The following is a 21,962-nucleotide window of genomic DNA, read 5'->3' on the forward strand; positions in this document are numbered from 1 at the left end:
AAGATTCAGAAAAAAACTTCAGTGCACAGAGTCAACTTTTGGAGAAACCCACCTCTCAATTGCATTTTGACACCTAAACTGGGAGAGAAGACTTCTAAAGGTCTTAAGAGTCAGACAACCAATAGATACCCTGAGATCCTCCTTGAACCTTTGCCTCAGCATGTGAAGATGCCAACACCAGTGCCCAATTTTGTGTGCCTGAAACATTTTGCATCTGCTTAGACTTCAAGGTTGAAGGTTGAACCTACTGAGGTTAATACAACCTCAATATCAATGTCAGGTCTGCTGGCATTAGCGACAGCTCCTTGACACTTGACAGCTTCTCAGTCTGCAAGCCATGACAGCAAAGGCTAAGCCCTCCACACTGATATGTGGCATACAAGATTCTACCAGAACAGAGCAGCTATTGCATCAGTCTTAAAGAGGATGAGTTCATCCCAAGAGGAACGCAGTGTGAAGCCTCCAGGCTTTGAATCTGCTATTGCAGAATACAAACCATGGGCCTGCTCTCAGAGAAGTTCAGCATGTCAGTACTTGGCCATGAATGTTGAGTATTTGGCCACGAATGCTTTGCAACTTGACACAGCAGTCCAAAAAAAAAAAAAATAATAGTCAGAACCACTTTTGATTTTTTAATGGTTTTGCAGAAGGTTCTGTAGTCACATAGGCTAGAACAAACGAGGATAAAACAATAAATGAGAACCTCATGCAGTATCCTGAGAACACACTGGACAGACAGCTTCAGTGAACATTTCTGTTCTCTAAAAAAAATAATTTCAGTTTTGAATTCTTTACATTTACAATAGAAGCCACAATGACATACACTAACATATCCATGAACTGTGTATCAGGAGCAAAAAAAAATTAATACTTTTAGTTCATCAGTATTTTATGTATATTTTAGCTGTAACATCAAACATTTCATGTTAAAGGTTTAACTCTGAAGAGTACTGTGCGCACAGTCCCAGCAGATCAATCTTAGACACCGATTTACAACAAGATTAAGACTACATGTCTTTGCACACAACCACATGGAGTTCTGTTCTCCTAGAATTTTTTTAAGGACTAAATTTTCTAGTATCTTCAATTTTGTGGCATCCCCCTCTCTCAGATAACAGGATTTTTACTTTTATCTCACTAGGTAAGCATTACTTCAGTTCTTACTATTGGACATCTTAGGAGCGAGAAAGTACAAGCACGGTGACATCTATCCAGTTCTGTGGAGTGGGAAATTCCCTACTTGCCTAAAAGTCATCCCTGTAAACCAGACAGGAGAACAGAGGGGATTTTATATCACTTTGCTTCTCTCTATATATAGTCATAGCAAGAAAAGTGTATGTGTCCACATGTAAAAATCTGAATAAGGTCCACAGAGCTAAATTCATCCTGTTTACAACATAGAAGCTAACTCTGACCTGTCACAGGCAAAGAGTAGATTAAAAAAATGACTTCAGATGTCAGGGCAGTAAGACTCAGTGTGTTGGAAGCAATTACAATTCTCCTTGTAACAGTTGCAGACTACAGTTTGACTTTAAGAAAAAGCATTATCCTTCTGCAGAACAGAAGTAGTAAGTCTTCAGTAGTTCATTTCTGTTACTGTTTTAGACCACCTATCTGTATATACATGTTAGGCTGGGCACATAAAATTTCTTAAGAAACAAAAGAAGTTGAGATGGATATTATCAAAGGGGAGATGTGTTCAAGGGAAGGGAAATATTTTTCTTTAAAAAGACTAATAAAAGCCTCTAGAAAGACATTAATGAATTTAATTAAAAAATCAGAACACTTACTGCTGAAACAAACTAACAGAAGGTGAAGAGAAGACACCAGAGAAAGAAGAGGCTAATTAGGAAGAAGTTACTTTAATTAGGATGAAGTTACTTATTGGAAAATTTGCTTTAAGTAGTATTGTAGTCACTTTAATCAAATTTATTCTACCCAATTCTACTGTAGCTTGGATTATAGCTTACATTCATCTATTTTGTGGTGGTTTTCTTAAAATCATCTTTGTAAAGCAGAATCCCACAACTACGTTACTCTCTGCAATTGTTTTTAACAGAACACCTGTATTATCCAAAACCAAATCTTTAACATATTAGTATGAATAAGCACTTCTGTAGAAAGGGTCAGACTGAACACCTTTTTTAAGCAAATGTTATGTACTCTGACAAAGCTATGGGCAAAGAAAAACATTTGACATCGACAATGACTCCACTAAAATAAGTGATTCCCCACTCTCAATCCAACGGTATGCCAAACCTTTTCAGAGGCATATGTAGTTCAACCAACACACTGTAAAAGAGATCTAAATGACTTGAAAATGCATTGAGATAAGTTTTTAATTAATGATAAAGACTGATTCACCTTCTTGCTTGTCAACTGATACTCTCCAGGTCATTGTCTAGTTCTATTATTGTTCTAAGACATTTATCAAAATATTTAGGGTATACTCATTTATCCAAGCTTAGCAACATTCAACAGTACTCCAAAGTACCAGTTGACATACACCTACAAAAGTGAGTAGTACATTAACAAGTAATAAACTTAATAAATCAATACCTGTTCTCACTACCAGAGCTTTGACCAATTCTCCAGTATAAAAACGGGTTTGAATGACATTGGTTCCACAGAACAAAGTATGCCGTTTATGCACTTCTGGACTGTATATTTCATCTCCCATTTCTTTCGGATATTCTGAAGGATTTGGTAGATTAATCTTTGTGACAGGAACACTCTCACCTTAAATGGAAAAAGAGTCTCTAAGCAAAATCAGCTAAGAATTGATATTTTTTTCCTTCACAACTTCAAGTATAACAATATAATCTCACTTCATCAGCACACAAGCAGACTTACAGAAGAAGTCATCTTCCTTTCAGCACGTTATTAGGTAGTCTCTCACCTATTAGCCTCAGCTCACCACATTCCTTATCCAAATCCTATTTAACTCTATTCGTTATTCACCAACACAGCTTTTGTGCCTCTTACTTCAAATCAGACAGGTGTAAAATACAGTTCTTTGAAAGAAAACAGGACAAGCTTCCTTTCTCCTCCTGCAAGGCATCACCCCGTCTTCACTCATCAAAACAAGAAGCTGAAGACAACTATTCTCAGATCCTTTGGTGACCAAGTACACTCAAGCTCAGGTTGCAATCAATTTTTATCAGTTGCTAGCAGCAGCAAGAGGCTCAAGTATATTCAAAGAACTGAATGTAATAAAACACACAATCTCTGAACTACAATTTTCTAAACGCTGCCAGTTTGGACAGATTATCCTAGGAATAACAAAAAGTCCTTCCTATTCACTGAAGCTGGTCTTCAAATACATCAGGTCCCTGGATTCAGAGTATGCAGGCACAACTTGAGATAGCAATTTCTGTTTTTAAATACAGCAGAACATTCTACTCACTACCTTCATTCTGGGAAGCAGACAAAAAGTTTGGGTAAAAATTTTCTGAAGAAACATACTGCAAAGTTCAATCTGCACTGAGAACACCTAGTCAAGAGGCAGGAAGACAAACTGCCAAGAAGAAAGCTTTTCAACAAGAAACAATCACTCATTTTCAGAGTTGCAAAGCAGTAGGAGGCAGCTGGTGCAGATAAACAGAACACAAGTACCTAGGTACTTAGGAGCATATGTAATTGCAAGAGCATACACATTTCAAGCAAAATAAACATATCCACTTCTGCTAGAACATACCGCAAAGTTAAGGATGTGCACAGGTATATACTAATATGTTTAGCAATGCAAAACTTACAAAGTTTACTTTACCTGTTAACATACTTTCATTTACAATGCAAGTACCACTGAGAAGTACTGCATCACAGGGCATAATTGTCCCATTAGATGGAATCAGCATGGTATCTCCAGGCACAAGGTCAGTGGAAAGGATTTCTTCTATTTCTGAGCATTAAAACACAAAGAAGTTTACCTGAATATAGCCACCATCTACAAAATCTGATAAAGATCCTCACGGCCAAGATCCAGCTGGTGATAACTAAGATGATACTCCATTTTATTAATGGCATGATGAAAAGTTTTTTAAAAAGATATAGAAAAAGCCATTGATAAACCCAGTTCCATCACAGATTAAACTCTAGAGCACATGGGTATAGTTCATCATAACAAATGAAAGGAATCAAGCTTGTACAAAAGATATTAACAATTAACTACAGTATAACCTCAGCATAAAGACAAGTCCAACACAAATGCATGTCTCACAAAGCAGTATCACACACCACAACCTAACCATGTTCTACTACTGTGGTCTCCAAATGAGCAGAAGTCCAGAAATCAATTCGCAGCCCACGCTGGGTAATAAATTGTAATGGAAACCCAACACATGCACATCTTTAAGCCAAGAAAGAAACTACAATGGCAGTTACATGTGTGGAGTGGTAGATAGTGAGAAACAGGAATAGGACAAGCACCTAATCTTGAAGAAACCTGATACTCGTTAAAAATACCATCTAGAAGGATAATCCTGAACAGATGACTATCCTATCTAAATTTCACTTTGCAACTTCTCCTTTTCCCATGCAATTTTGCTAAGAAATGCAAGCATTTCAAGCTGATCAAAGAAAGAACAGATGCACACCAACTTTACACTCACACTTAATGAACAATTTACACTCAACCTTTCAAATCGCCTGTGAAATTTACCTTGGTTTCCTCTGCAGACAGAAACCCTGACAATGCTGTGAGCTGCTACCATATCATGTAACATAACATATTGCTGCAAAGAGGAGAAAACAGTTCATTATTTAAAAGCACAGCTTGTCTTCTAAATGCATATTCTATCCCTACAAGTAGAAGTCATGAGGTTCTTTACTAACATTCTTTTGCAACAAAACGTTACTCAAAACATTCTCTTGAACATAGTTTAGGAAACTTATGGGCAAATAAAGTTTGAGTGCATCAACCTATACAGGTTCCCACTTCTAAAGCATTCTGGAAGTAAATATATATTGCCACACAAAATGTTATAAAAACTGCAGTAGTTGTATGAACTTGGATTAAGGTAGGAGGTTTTTTTGTCTCTGGTCTGAATTCAGAGGTTGCAGTTTAAGGATAATTACTACTTTGATTTCCATCAGTTACAGCTAAGTAGCTGCAATCACCAATTTAACAATCCAAATGTTTGGCTGGTGCTCAATTCTGTTGGACTTCTTCAAACAGAAGGAAACAATACAAGATGGAATCACTACTGTCAATACAGCTTGGTACATAAACTTGTGTCCAGGTTTTATTTAAGGGAGATGGTGTTTCTGTTATCTGAGGTCAACCTACTGATTCAACAGCATGGAAAGGCAGAAGAGAAGGGTCTCCAAGAACTGTAAATCCAAATTCTTTCAGCTCAAAGAGGGAAAACCCATAACAATATTCTACCTGTATACCTCTAAAAAATTCTTTAAGATTTGTAGACAATTTCACATCAAAATAAACCAATCAGTAAAATGCTGTAAAGATGCATCTGTTTTCTTTGAACTTACCTTTCTAATGGTGTAGAGTGAGCTAACAATGGATATTACAGACATGATCACAATTGCTAATGCATAGTAGTGATATTCATCAGTGATCCACAATATCACACTGAACAACTGAAAAATGTAAAAAGGGTTGAGAACCTAGAAGAGTGACAAAACATTAAAGTTACACCAAAAGGTCACATGCATTCTCCATCAGAAGACAGTCAGAATGATCTTCCTCCTTGATGGAAGAGATAAATCTTTCAGTTCTTCATACATTATTTTTTGTCTGTTTTGCCAAACCGATCCCTCTTTTTCACTATTTCCTCAAACTCTGAAAAGCACAGTTCTCACTAAAACAATACATGAATACATACTTTTAAGACCACATACAGTCTTTTTCCTGTACATCTACACCTCAAAGCAAAATGATAGGAACATCTGATGCACCTCAAGTTACAATTCTTAAATTAATTTGGATGTTGTTATCTACTTCTTAACTGACGTGCTGACATGTCAAGTTCTTACTCTGTTAGTTCAGGTTGGAGAGTTTCTTTGTTCAAAAGTTTCTATCGTGCATTATTATAGCATATGGATAACAAGTCAACTATTCAAATCCACCTGACACAAGAAAAAATGGAATAAATCCAACAAGAGTATATGCAAGAACACATTTGATTTGACGTATGTGTTGTAATGTACAATCCCTGGGCTGATCATGGAGAATACAATCAATCATTTTATTAACAAGAGAATTCTGACACATTTGCTAACATCCTTGCCAAGGCACCAGGTTGTCAACTCTGAAGAGCTTACAGCTGAGGCCTCTTAAGTTTGGAGAGCTCAAAAACAAAGGTTCATATCATTTTCCCTTACAGTGCTGGGCTCTGGGAGAAGGTTTCTGTTTTACATTATTATTTGAAGACCAGTCCAACAGTCATTGTACTTAAAGTAACTTTTAATGATATGTTTTTTTAATTTGTTACAGAAAAGATCTTACCTCCTTAATGAGAAGCTTAAAAATGGAAGGCACTTTCACAGCAATTTCATTTACTCCATAGAATGCTTTTCTGCATTCAAAAAAAAACCAAACAAAAAAATATCAAAAGACAGTTAACCTTTTTATTAGAAATCTTATTGACTTCAAAGTAATTCCATTAATATTATAAAGTACAAAATATCACTTAATCTGTGGTCCCTTTTATTTATCATAGTTTCAAAAAGCATTTATGAGAAAACATTTACCCAGTAAGATGTTCCAATACAAAGATAATTATTCTATACTTCAATTTAAACTGTAACTTAATTTTTAGGTTCTTTCATAATAAGATTTCCCTGTAAACTGCATATAGGTCCAATGTTATTAAACATGTCATTCTGAAAGCCAGTATGGCGTTCTTATTAACCGAGACTCAAACAAGTGTCAACTCTTACCCTGCAGTAAGACACTGTTTTCATGGTTCTCTATCTTACTTTTATTCTTAGCACAGAGAAAGGCAAACCATGAAGGGAGGGGGGAGGGGGGTGTGCAGGGAGAAACTAACCTCTGATGGGATCTGAGCTGGTTAAATGACATTGACATAAAGAAGCCCTTAAAGGATGTTAAGGAAAAGACACAAATTGACAGAAAATGGAATGAGCAATCAGATGCTTCCATATTTTAAACTCTAAGAAGGTCTCATTTAGAAAAAAAAAAACAACACAAAACAGCCAGGAACACAACAGAACCCATACTATTCTAGTTTGGGTAGTGTATCAATAAATTAGAATACCAATAATCTACATATCATATTGTGAAAATGTATACTCCAGCTTGCTGTTCACATTTGAGAACAAAGAAAATCCTGGATTATGTAGCATTAAAGTTACATTTGAATCTTTCTCTTCTAGACTAAGTTCTTCTCTACTTATGCCCTTCAGCTGTGTCCCCTGACAGGCATATTTTGTTAAAATGTTAAAACACTACTATTTTTTTTCCCCAGTTATTTCTTGCCAACCAGAATTAAAAGAAAAAGTGGGGAATGCATGTAGCCCCAACCAACCAGAAACAGATCCATGCAAGCTACAATCTGCAGCTTGAGACACATGAGCATCTTCCCAGCTAAAGAACTCTTGATGGACTTTTCCACTGGGAATCAGTCTATTGGCCTCTGAACCCATACACACCGTTCAACAGTGACAGTATGTTATGCTAACATTGATGTCACTTAAAGGTGAGTTATGTGGAAAAAATAACTACTTTGTTTTACATCAACAGCCAAATTTCACTGTGTATCTGCCAATGTGGTTGAAAACATAATTGCTTGCTATTCTTTTTGTACACTCATTTTATTTCAAAATGTTAAGTGGTAAATACAATTTCAAAAATATATTCTGAATTACATTAAGCAATAGTTCCAATGCCCATGGTCAGTGTAGTTTGAGAAAAGTAAGTCAACACAATATTAAGAGTCTAGCTCCTACTCAATGTATAGGCAAGAAAAACAAGAATTTCATACATCTAACAGCCTTCTTTGAAGGAAGTGTAAGAGCCTGTCTGTAAACACTAACCACTCAACTGTCTTCTAGTTTTGTTAACACTCTGAGCACAGGTCACGGAACGAAAACAATTCTTCCCTTAGATACTGTAATATTACCTGTAATCATGCATTGCCTTTGTCAGTCCTGTGCTGTGTTCGTTATGAATTGAAGAACAGAATGTAGATTCATCTAGACCTCTAAGTAAAGGAAAAAATCAATGAGTTATTCAAGAAACCTGATATTTAAAATTAAGTATTCAGTAAATCGAAAGAGCTAGGTCTTTGCCAAGAGTCACACTGTATTATAAAAGAACAAAGTCTATGGATTAATGTTTTTCTAGCTATTTTTGTCCCAACTGCAGATACCAATAAGATGACCAATCCTCTCGTTGATACGTCTTACTCTGTAGGATAGTCATACCTATTTCAATCAAAATGAAGATACACTTAAAAAATGAAGTAAAATACTAGCACAACCAGTATTCAAAGGCCTCTGAGAAGAAAAAATGAGCAAGTTTCATAAAACATCATATGAAATCAATAGGGATTAATAATTCTTCAAATTACCTTTATTTATCTCTAAGTAGTAAAGGAAGCATTTTAGAAACAATTATTAATTTATTAAATAAATCTATACTGAAACTATTTTGCAGCATCCTGCTATCAAAATTTTATCCACGACTAGGTAAAGTACAATCCACATTTTAAGTACTTCCTTATCAGTGGAAGAGTCATCTTCACAGGACTTTTCTACATGTCGTGAAAGCAAATGCTATAATTTAGAAGATCTGCAGATAAGCAAGCACACCTGAAACATCATTGTGTTTACAGCTATGGGAACATTCCAACTACCAAACTCAGTAAATTGGACATATCATGCCCAATACTCAGGTATTTTCTAGCTGACATACTTTGGAGGCACAGGAAAATATCATTACCTTCCAAAAGACTTTCACAGATGACATAACAAAACCAGCACTATTCAACACGACTCTTTTTTATATTGGGTATCTATCAAGTTATCTACTAAAAAGAATTCAGAGTTGTCCCAGTGAAGAAGAAAAACTCTTAATTGTTACTACATATGCACAACAATTTCCATTCTCTATAACACAGGGAAAGCTTTAAACATCCTCACTGTTGCAAAGGCTAGGACCATGTTCTCAACAACTTCTCATACAAGAACAGAAGGTAAAAACGTTAATGTGTTCATCTGGCTACAGGTTTACAAGGTTTCCCTAAAATTTTTCAGGTTCAAGGATTTTAAAATCACGATTTTTACATGAATATACAATTCTCTGTTAATGACTGTGCCTTTCCTCCTGTTCTATCCCAAGTGATTTAATTTATCTTTTCCTGCATAAAAAGGAATGTAACAGTGGGTTTAAGAAGTTCTAGGGACTTCTAAGTGCTTTAGATGTATAGATGCATACCTATGTGTGTAATGTCCATGCAAAGACAAAGCTTCTAGAAGGATGTTATCTGATTTTTACAGTACCATTACAGTACTGAATTCCCAAGGCATTTTAAAAAAATCCCTGTGTGCACACAGTTTACTACATAAAGCACTCATCAACTCACTCAGAGATTCAGTTGACACTAGCTAAAACAAAACAGACATACAAGGTCAAAGTTGCATCCTCTTTGGCTATGTGACCAAGTCTGATTTAGTTTAAGAACAATTACACTTGCATTTCCTGTGTTTAGAACAGTGATCTTAATATTACGTTATTATAAAAAGAACAATGATATGAAACTCGAGCTCTCATAACTGAATTAGTTTCCCAAGAAATCTTAATTTGCCTCCCTTCTGTATTGTGTTAAGTCTTTAATTATGTGATCAAACTGCTCTGTCTCTGGATACTTGCATAATTAACTGCACAGAGTAAATCCATCTTCATTACACAGACTTGTACTTAGATCACAACTACAACTGTGTTGCTTGCCTTACGGGTTTTAATATAAAGCCTCCAGTCTCATATACCGTCTCTTTACATATATTAACTTGATTCTCTATCATGTTATTAGGTAACACCGATTTCTGTTTTTTACATAAACTAAAGAGCAGATTAAGAAAAAGTATCTTGATGAATGACAAATTTTTAAGACTTCTTTTCAGAGTATTTATCATTCATAAGTTTAGCTATTATTTCACAGGTGGTATCTAGTATTTCACCACATGATCGTATCTAATTCACTTTAGAGAAAAGTTATAGCAAACTCTCATTCTTATTTGACCTTGTGCAAAAGTGACTTAGTACTCTGCCAGTATCAGGTATGTTTCAGATCCAGCTGTTTCTCCTCTTTATTATCGAATTGGTAAATAATGGTGTCCAGCTCAGCTACAGTACCTGACTAAACAAGTGGTCAGGCTCAGTCATTGCTAATACATCAAACAAATGAAAGTTTGGCACATCAACAAGAATGTGATTGAATAAATGCTCACATAACTTCACAGGCGTATCTGAGATTTTTCCGGGGCTTATAAATTGGCTGAGTTATCACAAGAACATCAAAAGGCACAGTCAAATAGCCAACAAATGCCAAGTTTCAAGTCACTGCTTTTAATGCTAGGGAACAACTTTTTCTAAACACGTGGAGTCATATGACTTTTTCCCATACCTGTTTTTCACATAAAAGTATAAGTTTTTTAATCTCATCTGTGGGAAATATTCCCTTTGAACCCTTTAAATTAGCAACACTATACACAGGAAAACAGGACCCTATAATGCAGGATGACAAGCATCACTACCTGCACCCACTGTAATTCATTAACATAAAGAAATGCATACAAAGCTTTTAATTATTTACACGTGAACTGAGACATTTTCAGCCTCCCAGAGGAGGAGTGTTCAGTTTTGTAACTGCTTGTATTATGACAATTTCTTTAAATTGTTGTCATTGCTGATAACTTTCCATGCTATTTGCACATACGTTTTTTGAAAACATAAGAAACACTTGCAGAGTATGTTTCTTCTTACAGAAATTACAGCTATTTTTCTTTCCTTCAGTCACTGGTAATTAATTTTTTCTATATGTAGTGCTTGCACTCTTCCACATGTTCAATGCAGTCAACATTGATTTTATATTTCCGATCTGAACTTCTTATTTTAACAAGCAGTTGTCAAAAATGGAGAAGCCTGTGTTCATTTAACTTGTTAGTACTATGAGAAGGCCTTATTAGTAGCATCAGAAAAAACAACTTTCTTCTTCAACCCTAATGTCATGCAACAGTGCTGCTGGATAAAAGAAAACACAGCACATCACATTAGGCGAGTGCAACTACTACTGCCCACTAAGACATTTTCTATCAATGCAAGAGACTTGTTTTTGTTACTAAAGAGTAACAAAAGAGAGATCAAATTCACCTCAATTGGACTAAAATGTACCAGCAGACCTATGCAAAGGTGAGCAACAAGGTATTTGGTGAATTCCCTTCTTCCTAAATACTCCTTTTGGGTCTAGCTCAGCAGTAATGCAAAAAAAGTAAATTGCCGCCTCAGAAAGAAAGTTCTTAAGGGTTAATAGAAGGAGAATTACTGTCTATAAACAGGTGCTCTGATTCTCAAGTAACACTCCAAGAACAGGCAAAAAGCCTGCAGAGACATGCAGCCTGTCACCCTATACGAATCATGCTTGAAAAAGGTAGATTAAACAAATACCTTCCTTCCAAAGTCACACTAAGTCAAAATCTCCCTGCTCTGACTATAGTTCAAACAAAGACTCAATGAGCTAGAACAGCTGGTCAGTATATGATACCAATTTTCACCATGTTCTTAGGTATGCTATTGTATTTTTCAAAAAAAATGCAGTTTGAAGGACTATGCAAAAGAAATATGCATTCTTACCGTACAATATCAAAACTCTGAACTGAATCATTCCAGAAATACTTCACGCTGTGATGTGTGAAATAACGAATCTGCAAGGGCAACAGACAGATACTAAAATAGCACCGCTTAACACATCTCTTCTGACTAACTTTACTCTGAACAGTGATAGAAAGTGAATTTATAAAAACTTCACTGAAAAATGAATACTTTTCTTTCAAAATAAACTTTCATGCATTCCACAATTTCCAGCAACAGGTTATTGAGGAAAAGATCTGTGCTCCATCCAAAGAATGAGTTAGCCTATTAGACAAAAGCAGCAGCTCACACATACTGTACTGTGTGTGTTTACTCTAGATACTACTTGAGATACTTCAAAAATTCGCAAGCGTAGTATTTCAGGTTTACTTACAGGCAAATATTTTTTCAAATCATTTTTATTCTCTTCTGCAGCGGATTCACAGAAATGAACAGCATGGCCATTTGAAATCTTGTGTACAATAGAGTTAGGATTCTCTAAAGGATTGGCTCCCAAAGAAGGCATAGTGCGAACCTTTGCACAAAACCATATCTTGAATTCATCCTTAAAACAAGAGCAAAAAAAATGAGTTGGTTGAAACAGCATTTAAACAGTATTTTACTACAATAGTTGTAGCTAAATGTGTCAACAACAGAGGACAGATTAGCAGCACCCATACATAACCACATAAGATATCCCGAAGTTAGTATCAGCTACCTAAAGAATGCATTTTCTTTCCACAATTCTAAAAGCATATTTTTTGCACTGAAAGATATATTTATTTTTAAGCAATGAGTCTTGATACTTGAATCTTGACATCTGCAGCCCTTCACAATTTAATATAGTTGTTCTGTAGTAGGAGGAACTATGGGATTCCTATGCATTCAGCCACACCCATCCTGCAACTTCAAATAACTGAGGACTTAACACAAGATCATAACCAGGGACTGTACACAGAGACTGTGCATGAAAAAAAATCACTTTAAATCAAACCACACTTAGGTCCACAGTTATACCTTAATTCAGCAAATGTATCTTTGCTGAACAAGGGAGGGAAAACCTGAAAACCATGTTATCAGGTTATATGAACAAGGTATCTGTTCTGTAACTTTTGATGACAACAGCATTCGTGTATTTAATTCTTAAAATCCAAAAGCAAACACTTTCTTTTTGCTATGTCCTCTGCAAACAGCTGTCAGTCTTCCCATATGGGCAGCAAAACTACATACAGTACCAAGGAACACATTTCTGCAGTGCTGTAAAACAACATGTCTACATTGCAGGCAAGGATTTGTTTTATTTTAGCAATCAGCAAGAAGGATGCGAAACAACTGCAAACCAGGAGAAGCGCACCCTCCTGTAGACTTACAGTTGTTCTCAGCAGAACCACTTCACAGTCTTTAAGCGTAGTCTTTTTGCACGTTGCTTTCACACGCCACTGAGGCATCCAGTAGAGGAGGAGGAGAAGAAAGCCACCAGAACAGATCACTCCTACAGTAACTAGCACCAACTTCCAGCGACATAGATCATAGCCACAGATCTCCTACATGGAAACAGAGACACAAATAACAAACAATTACCCTCGTAATTTCTCTGGTTTGGGAAGCCAGCATTAATTTTTCACAAAGTGCAGTATTTAAAATAAATCAAATTTCAAAGCCATTTTCTCCTTCTTTTCTGAGGGAAGGAAAGATTTAAAACACTTTAAATACATGATGGAGTAGCAACAAAAAGAAACACTGTTTTGCTTGGTCAGAAATACAAACCTCAATAAAAGCCTGGCAAAGACAGAACATCCACATTGTTTAAAACATTTCATTGCAGGATCTCTCTCCTCTCTGCAGTATTCCCTAAGGACTGAGGTTGCAACACAACCTGCCTTAACTCTCAGTGAACAACCAAATTTTTGACCATGACATGGCACAAGTCAGCTAAGCATTTAAGAGCTAAAACATATGTGGTTTTGTCAAATGCCGATTTTACCACGTTAGCATTTGATTAGTTAGCGTACATAGCTTTAAATTACTGGTGCTAGCTGAATTTCATACTTTCTAAACAAGCCTGTAAATATATTTATTAAACAGTACTTTTTAGTAGAGAAACTGGCTTATTTTGCCTGCCACTTAACAAGAAATGCTACTTTGAAACATTAGAAACAGCAAGCCACACCGTCAAAGGTTCTGTAACTTGCACCAGTTGGAAAAATCCTCTTCTCCTATTAAAAAAAAAAAAAAATACCAACCACAAAGTATTAAGTGTGCCTTGGACAAAGGCAAGTACCACCTTAACCTGACGACAGCCAGGACCAGAAAATAATTCAGTGACTTACTAGACGCTGTGTTACATTCCTGAGTTTCACATTACATCATTAGATTATATTTCCTGCTGCAAAAGGGCAATGAAGTTTCCCATTGAGTCCCACCCACATTGTTCATATTGACACCAACGTTAAACAGTATTAGAAATCGTTTAAACTCCTTTCCTAAGAAAAGGCTTCTCAGCTGACAAAAAGCAGAGACAAAACCCATTCTCTGTTACCTCCAAAACACTGGAGACAGTATTCACTCCCTACCAATAAAAACAAGTGGGTGAAAGATAGTGGGAGAGGTTAATGCTTCTTTTGGGGCAAAACAAAATTATTTCCTCGGAACAGCATTTATTTTAGTGATCAGACCATAAGCATCTCAATTTCATCTTCTGTTCTAAGATGTATTTGCCTACTCTCTGTATTACAGCTGGTTTAGTGAAGAGCAGCTTTTCCTAGCAGCATGCACAAAGACAGAACAAGGACTTCAATTCACAGGAATCTACCATTTTTTAAAACAAAAATCCCAATATACCCCAAATAGTTTCTGCTGTCTCTAAACTGGGCTAGAAATTTAAAGATCAGCTGCCACTATTTTCCTGTCAAAGCTAACTGCTGTGTCTTCCAGGACAAACGACGAAAGATGTATCATTGGTCCAGTAGGGAGCAAAGTTTGTGTGCTACCAAATACCTGTAAAACCGCTTGCCATGCTTTAGGGAGTGGGTCTTATCTGCATAAATATGAATACACAAGAGTATGCAGAGTATAGTCAGATTACACAGCATTAACCTGTTTTAAATGACAAGAAAAAAGCTCCAGGATTTGAAGGGGGGGAAAAAAAAAAAAAACACAAAACAAAAACAACCAACCCACAACCCACTTTGCTTTCATTTTCCTTCAAAAAAAAAAAAAAGGTTAAGTATCAAAATCTGTTATCTATTGGACTACTGACCTCAATGTAGCCAACCCAGCACCTCTGCAAAGGCTTTCAACAAAAGCATGCCCTATCCCAAGACTAGATTTCTTAATACCAAAAAAGATTATCAAGAATAACCTTATAAAAATTGCTAAACTGATTTAAACTGAGACAGTCCACTTCCTGATGTAATATGCCCCATTTAGAGAAAAAAACCATGAAAATGTGTTTCACTGTATAAAAACAGACAAACAGAATTAGTTACCATCTCATCTTCCTCTGCTTTATTAACAAATTTCTTTTCTTCTTTATCCATGTTTAGTATGATATGGAACTTCTTGACTTGAGATATGGAAGACCTTTAACAACAACAGAATTAAAAGTTGAAGCAACAGTACTGGTTTTATACCTAAGTATTAGGTTGTTTTCAGCTATTTTCTGTAGGTGCATACACATAAAACACACTGACCACATATTAATATAGATCTTAAATTTACACTGTTATTAGTTTCCAGTAGTAACAACTCAGGGAGTTCTAGTAAAGCTTTAAGATTGAACAGTGGATGAATACAAGTGAAATATTGCAGAAACAGCAGGCTTTGAGGGAGGGAAAAGAGCTTGCACCAATTTAACTTGGTTACATTCTACATACAGCAAGTAGTTTTTGGTACATTCTACAAACTTCGTGATGGAGACATAAATTAAACCTGTAAAAAAAGCTTTAAAGTAGGCCAAAATTACACATTTTTATCATTCTATATGTAATAGTTCCGATCAGATGCTTTCAGAAGCCAGGCTATCCTTCAAGAGGAAAGACAATGTACGCCCAAGATATGCATTTCTCATCTGAGCAGAAAAATAAGTACACATTAAAAAAAGTTTAATCCTCAGTTTAATATTTCTAAATCAAGACATGCTTATTGCTCAGTTAGTCTTTTCCCTTCTTTCCAACTTTTTTAGTATTCAATTTGTATCAATGGGTTCATTTCTTACTGTAAATCTCTCATAGTCGCAAATTTTGAGGGGTGCTTTGAAGATAGATTATGATCACAAGTCTCACAAATAGTGAAAGACATGAAAAAATATGAAGCTCTCTGAGAGGAACACAGTGCACACAGATCCCTATTCCAATAGGGAAGAGCTACAAACAAAAAACTACAGCATACTATGAGGCTCATCAGAAGTTTCAACATCACATAAACAAAGAAAATAAAAAGAGATAACAAGTCAAAATGCTAAAATTTTGAAAATAAAACTGCATCTAACCTTTCTTTGGGCACCCCAAAGGGTGTTACAAAAAAAAAAAAATGAAGGTGAAAGCAATCCATTTAACATCATCTCAGCTGTTCACTGAAGACTAGGATGCCACTATTTAAAACACTTCGTATTAGGTAGCATTATGATAAAAGCACAACCATTACCAAGTTCTTTGCTGCCATTAACTCCCCAACGTTTTCACAAATCAAATCACCAGACTCCAAGTCAGACTCTCGCAAAGCCAGCCCCTGGATCCATGCACTTACATTCAGCAGCAATGCCAACTTCAAAAGGTCCTTCCTCCCAACTCCCATAGTTTATCAACATCATCACATCCTCACATGTTTCCTGCAAGCTCCCACCTCCTTTCCAATTAAGCCAACAAGCCAAGTGGGAACTCAACAGAAAAGGTTTCTTTTGCTGCCCAAATCTGGGTCTCCTCAGAAATCTATTCCCATTGCTGAAGAAGGTCCTAGTGGAAGAAACACACTCGAAACAAAGAACTGCATCACAACACAGCGCACAGTCACAGGTGAAAAAGAACTCAGCACTTCATAAATTGAGTGCTTGATACAGTTCGTATTTTGTTCTGTATGGAAGGAAGCCAATTTGGTAACGACTGTCTCCTTTGACAGAAATGCCAGTTCACATACTCCTTGCTTTGTTAAGCTGAACATTTTCTATTACTATCCAATACTGAACTCTGAATACCTTTCTTACTGCAGAGTAATTTGGAAATTAAGTCAAAAGACGTGCACCACTGATACTTCCTTATCTGTTACACAAGTCATGCAAGTTCTAAAATACTTTTTTATTTAAATTGCCACTTTTCTTTACTAAACAGCTTTTTATGCTGGGAAAGATTCTCTCTCTCTGAAACCAGTTAAAATCTGTCCTAAACCTACAAAGGATTGCTAAGACAGCCCCTGAGAACAATCTTCGAATTAGTAACGTCAAACAACTTTATGTACATCATACAAATCACATTTTCAATCAAGAAGTCATGCAGCCAGAAAAAGTTATAGGTATTTACAGAACTATAGTTCTAATAAAGTTCACAGCTCCACGAGAGAATTATTAGATTTATCATAGCTGAACTAGTCTGCTCTCAAACAAACATGCATTTCCCTGCAATAGTGTACTGCAACATCAAAAACAGTGCCTGCAGGCAAAATTCCAATCTTGATGAACACATCTAGCAACAACTGTACTTGATACAGGAAAGCACCAGGCAGCAAAATAAATGCAAACAGCTTCAAGATCAATAAATCTCAACTGAGATTTCCATATGGCCAACACGTCAGAACAGGCACCTTATGGGACACGGCGGCAGCATGAGAAGTGCAATTGCTTTCATTTAGGGCTGTTCCACAGCTAGGAAGGCGCGTCCAGTTGTCAGTGTGAAGAAGCACAAAGGGAAATCTCAGCACTGAGAGCACCAGCAATAATTCCTGAGATTCAATGAGGTTTTTTTGAACAGCTGGGTAGAATCACACAGGGAATACACAAGGAGCATTAGAAGGCTATTTTTGACTCACATCATTAGCTCCATCTGCATTATTTTATACAGACTCATTTACTTCAACTAACACACACATTCTTAATATTTCACATGATGTCTGTAATTTTCCATATTAAATTCAAATCCAAATCTCTAAATTTAGAAAACATTAGAAAATTTTTCTTAGTTAATAGGTCGTGAAAATCATTACTATTCTGCAACAAAGAACAGCACTCTTTCTCCAATCCTAGCCCTTTTGGCACATCATCAGCCCAAGATCTTCATCACGAGTTTAAACGTGTAACTGCTTTGGGTTTGTTTCTCACTGCCCTGCTGAAAGTTGACCACCACCACCATGGGCTCCACAGGGTTACCCTCTTTGGAGGTGACTTCAGGACACTGGTCAGGCTGAAGAAATAAGTAGCAGCATCTCACCAATTCAGAAGAGACTCTAACAATCTGCATTTGATCTTTACTTCCTTCCTTCTATAATATGGTAGGAAATTAAACATTTCAATACTTTAAATATTTAATTAAACATTTAAATACAAGCCTTGGACTTTTCAGACTACAATGGAGTATGACGTTTTACTAGCACTCGAATTGAAGTGAGGTTGAAATCCACTCACAAGCAGCAATGTGGACTCAGGAATACTCCAATATAAAGTGCCTCTGACGGAAGGGCTGCCACTCAGCCTCTCTCTGACACCAGTTCCCTGGAGTGAATAGCTGGAGAAATCCTTTCCCCCTTTAACAAACTGAAAATAGCAACCAAAAAGCACTATTTATTCCTTTTTAAAAAGGAGGTCAAAACCAATGGAAACAGTGAAAGTTACTATCCCTCCACTTACAGAATTTTTACTCATTGAGCTACTATTGTACAGCTAAGCATATTTTAGAGTCAGAAAAGTAGAAGTATCAAAAAGGTCTGTAAAAGAAATGCTGTCTGCCACAGACTAAGAGAATGAAATAATTTGCAACATTTTAGAACATAGGTATAAATTTAACAAATGGTATAGTGATCAGCTGAACAGCTGAACTGTAAGTACTTCTAACAGTATACATTTGAATCACAAGCTTAAACAGTAAATCTGCAACTTTGTAAAAAAAAAGTGTATAAAAATTAAGTTAAACTGCATTCGCTATTTGCCTCTGTCCTAAAGAGTATGCAGCTTTGAGTAGGACAGCACCTGTAGTTTCAGAATTAAGTCAGTATTATTTTGGAGTTAAAGCAGATCACAAATTGGATGACGGGAGAAATTACAGTAGTACAGACCTTAAAACTACATGCATCCTCCACAGTAACGAAAATGTTGCACCTTTTCTGAATTACTACACCAGTATCTATTTGTTGATCTATTCTGACTAAACAACCAGGATACCAGGCAGAGTTCTACCAAAATATTTACAGGCAATAAGTGTTTATAGCAACAGTATAAAAGGTGAAAGTGAACTCATGGCATATTTACTAAGAAAAATGTTGTAAAACAACTACAGTAAGTCTCAAACAGTATGCCTGAAGAGTTCTGCAAGCCACACTTTCAAAGGACCACCAGCTTATCTGAAGTCATTTTTCTTATAGTTGGCATAATTAACAAACTTCTTCAGTGCAAACTTTACCCTTTAAGTTTGATTTTGGGGGTGAGAAGCAAAGAGATCTTCTCTCTGTTCTTCTCAACGTTTGTCTCAACTCCATAATCCTTAAAAAGTAATTCTGCTTTCACATACACACATTGTTGCCATCAGTTTATTCTTCTAGTTTTCCAACTTAACTTATAATTTTATAATTTTAAGAAAAAAATTCCAAGGTCTGGAAAGACTACAGCTACAAAAGAAGAAATTTTTGATACCTCCTGCAGTCACTGGGTAATTTAAATACCAGGTTTCTCAGATGAAAATATACTTTAGACAGCTCAAGTCTTTAGTAAAATTCGTGTATGGACATGAATTTAAAAAATTATGAAGTTGTTACATATGCTTATGCTCTGTCATCATTCGTCTACTTAAAATACGCAAGTAAATAAACTTACAAACTTGTATCTTAAACATTCCTGATTTTACTCCTTTCAGATATTCATAAAAATCCTGAGATAACTAAGAGAGTTTCTCTTACCAACAAGGAGTCCAGCAGCTGTCCTCTGCACTTGCTTTTGTTACCATGAGTTGGCGAGGCAGTCCTTAATAACTGAGACCCTATCTACAAGGGAAGTCCTGACAAATGAACTATTTTGTCTAAAATCTAAAAAAAGTCTCCAAGGGCTTTTCAAACTGTTATCAAAAGATTAACATATCAAAGAAAATTTGGCACTGCTTGGAATGTCTTCCCCCCCCCCCTTCCCTCCCTCCAGTGTGGCCGAACAATTGCGACTGCGGCCGGGGCTGCGCTTCCAGGCATCAGCCGCCCGGTCCAGCTCCTTCTATTCAAACCACAAATGCCGCACCAGGAGCCTGCCGACAGTTTCAGGTCTATGCACGAGTCCTGATATTATCTGTCCAGCTAAAAAGTATATATGCTTCTGCCCAAACCCTTCCTTGTATTTACAGCCGCTGTGAGTGAAGACAACATTCATTTTGAGGAGCTAACCGATGATAAAGGTGGCAGTTAAGAAATACGTGCATTTCTCACTCTCAGCATTTTACAGTTTATCACAGAGCGTAATGAAGCAATCACATACACCAAATTAGACAACCTTTAGAGATCAAGTGCTACAAAGCTAAAAAAGGGAACTCGGTCAGTCTCCAAATGTCACAGAAACAAGTTACTTTTCTGTACAATGCAATGATAAACCAGCACTGCTTTGGTAAGAACACAAAGGGCAAATGAAAAGATCTAGCAAGGCACACAGGAAAAGCAATATACATGCATGAGAGGCAAAATTCAAAAGCCACCTATGTGCAAAGATTAATACGAGTCAATCTTCCTCAGCTCCCTACATAATCACCTTCATTAAATAAACCAAGCATCGTAAACTTCTACAGGAAGAGAACTAAGACCCAAAAAAACTGACTGACCTGTCTAGAAAGAGATCATGGTATAGATCAAATATGAATCATGTTCTTGAAATCTGATCTAGTGTCTAAGTGACCCATCTGGCTCTCCTAGGTCCAAAAGAATCCATTATAGTATCTTTAAGGGCTACTGAAGGACTAAAAATCTCTTTCCAGAACTTACTTACAACAAATATATCCTCCATTAAGAGACAGTTTACAGCTATGAAGTTGAAAATTAAGTTTCTAAATAGCTTGATGTCATTACAAGTCTTTCAGATTTCTGAATTAAAAAATATCTTCAACATTCATTCTTAACTGCAGGTACTGCCTGTTGCATAGCAGACAGACATCATCTTCAACTGTATCCTCACTAGCTGTCGAAACACAGCAAAATCATGTTTTGTTCTGGAACTAGAAAGCAAATCATTATTTCAGTCACTCAGAAATTAAACATTCCTGTACTTTAGAGCCATACTTCCAACCCCTTACCCCAAGAAGGCATCAACCTCACAAGGTAATAGACCTTACAAAGGCAACGTTTACCACCAGGGCTTATTCTTGTTTCAGTAACTCACGATTCCCACACACTGAGAGCAGTTACCAAACAGTCTGGGTTTTCCACGGTAAAGGTTTTCAGCCTTCATGCAATGGACCTACAGGAGGTAAGCAATTGCTTTACATATACAAAACACCAACTAATGCTCAATCTCTGCCATACCGGCAGCTGTGAAACTAAAAACTGAAGTAGTACTCAAACTAGAAGAGCAGTAACAGGCCAGGGAGAGGTATGAATGTATCTTCTGAGAATACATTCAGTTTCAAAATACACCCAATTTCTTAGGAAAGATGGAAACACAGCCTTGGCTACAGTTGACCATTACCAGAAGAGCATGGCAGCCAGGTTTACAAAGCCATTGACAGAGGAAAAGTATATTCTTTTGCCCTGCCACAGAAGCCAGCTTTCCACATCACCCTACAAGGGCTGTGTATCAGGTGCTGCATGGGAGCACTTGGCACATCCAAGGAGATGGTGCTTTGGAAAACAGTTCTGCACTTGTACCTCAGGCCAAATGCCAAAAGATGTTCTGAACATTAAGTGCATTTCAAAATTTGAATGTTGTAATACGCCAATACGCATATAAAACAAAGTAGCTCTTCTC

General features: G+C 36.5%; 1 protein-coding gene across 1 annotated transcript in view; it reads right to left on the reverse strand.

The window, feature by feature from the left end:
* The window catches only part of ATP13A3 (ATPase type 13A3), a 33,424-nt gene extending 12,225 nt beyond the window's left edge, over positions 1-21,199 (reverse strand). Inside the window, exons 1-11 of the mRNA XM_009701453.1 lie at positions 21,189-21,199; positions 15,319-15,412; positions 13,201-13,374; positions 12,225-12,395; positions 11,834-11,904; positions 8,103-8,183; positions 6,467-6,536; positions 5,491-5,625; positions 4,661-4,733; positions 3,770-3,901; positions 2,560-2,739 (exon numbers count right to left, since the gene is read on the reverse strand). Coding sequence (XP_009699755.1) covers positions 2,560-2,739; positions 3,770-3,901; positions 4,661-4,733; positions 5,491-5,625; positions 6,467-6,536; positions 8,103-8,183; positions 11,834-11,904; positions 12,225-12,395; positions 13,201-13,374; positions 15,319-15,412; positions 21,189-21,199 — 1,192 coding nt within the window. The remainder of the gene's footprint in view (positions 1-2,559; positions 2,740-3,769; positions 3,902-4,660; positions 4,734-5,490; positions 5,626-6,466; positions 6,537-8,102; positions 8,184-11,833; positions 11,905-12,224; positions 12,396-13,200; positions 13,375-15,318; positions 15,413-21,188) is intronic.
* Positions 21,200-21,962: the final 763 nt, after the last annotated feature.

This window comes from Cariama cristata, unplaced genomic scaffold (assembly GCF_000690535.1).
Source record: "Cariama cristata isolate BGI_N322 unplaced genomic scaffold, ASM69053v1 scaffold40635, whole genome shotgun sequence".
Classification (NCBI taxonomy): Eukaryota; Metazoa; Chordata; class Aves; order Cariamiformes; family Cariamidae; genus Cariama; species Cariama cristata.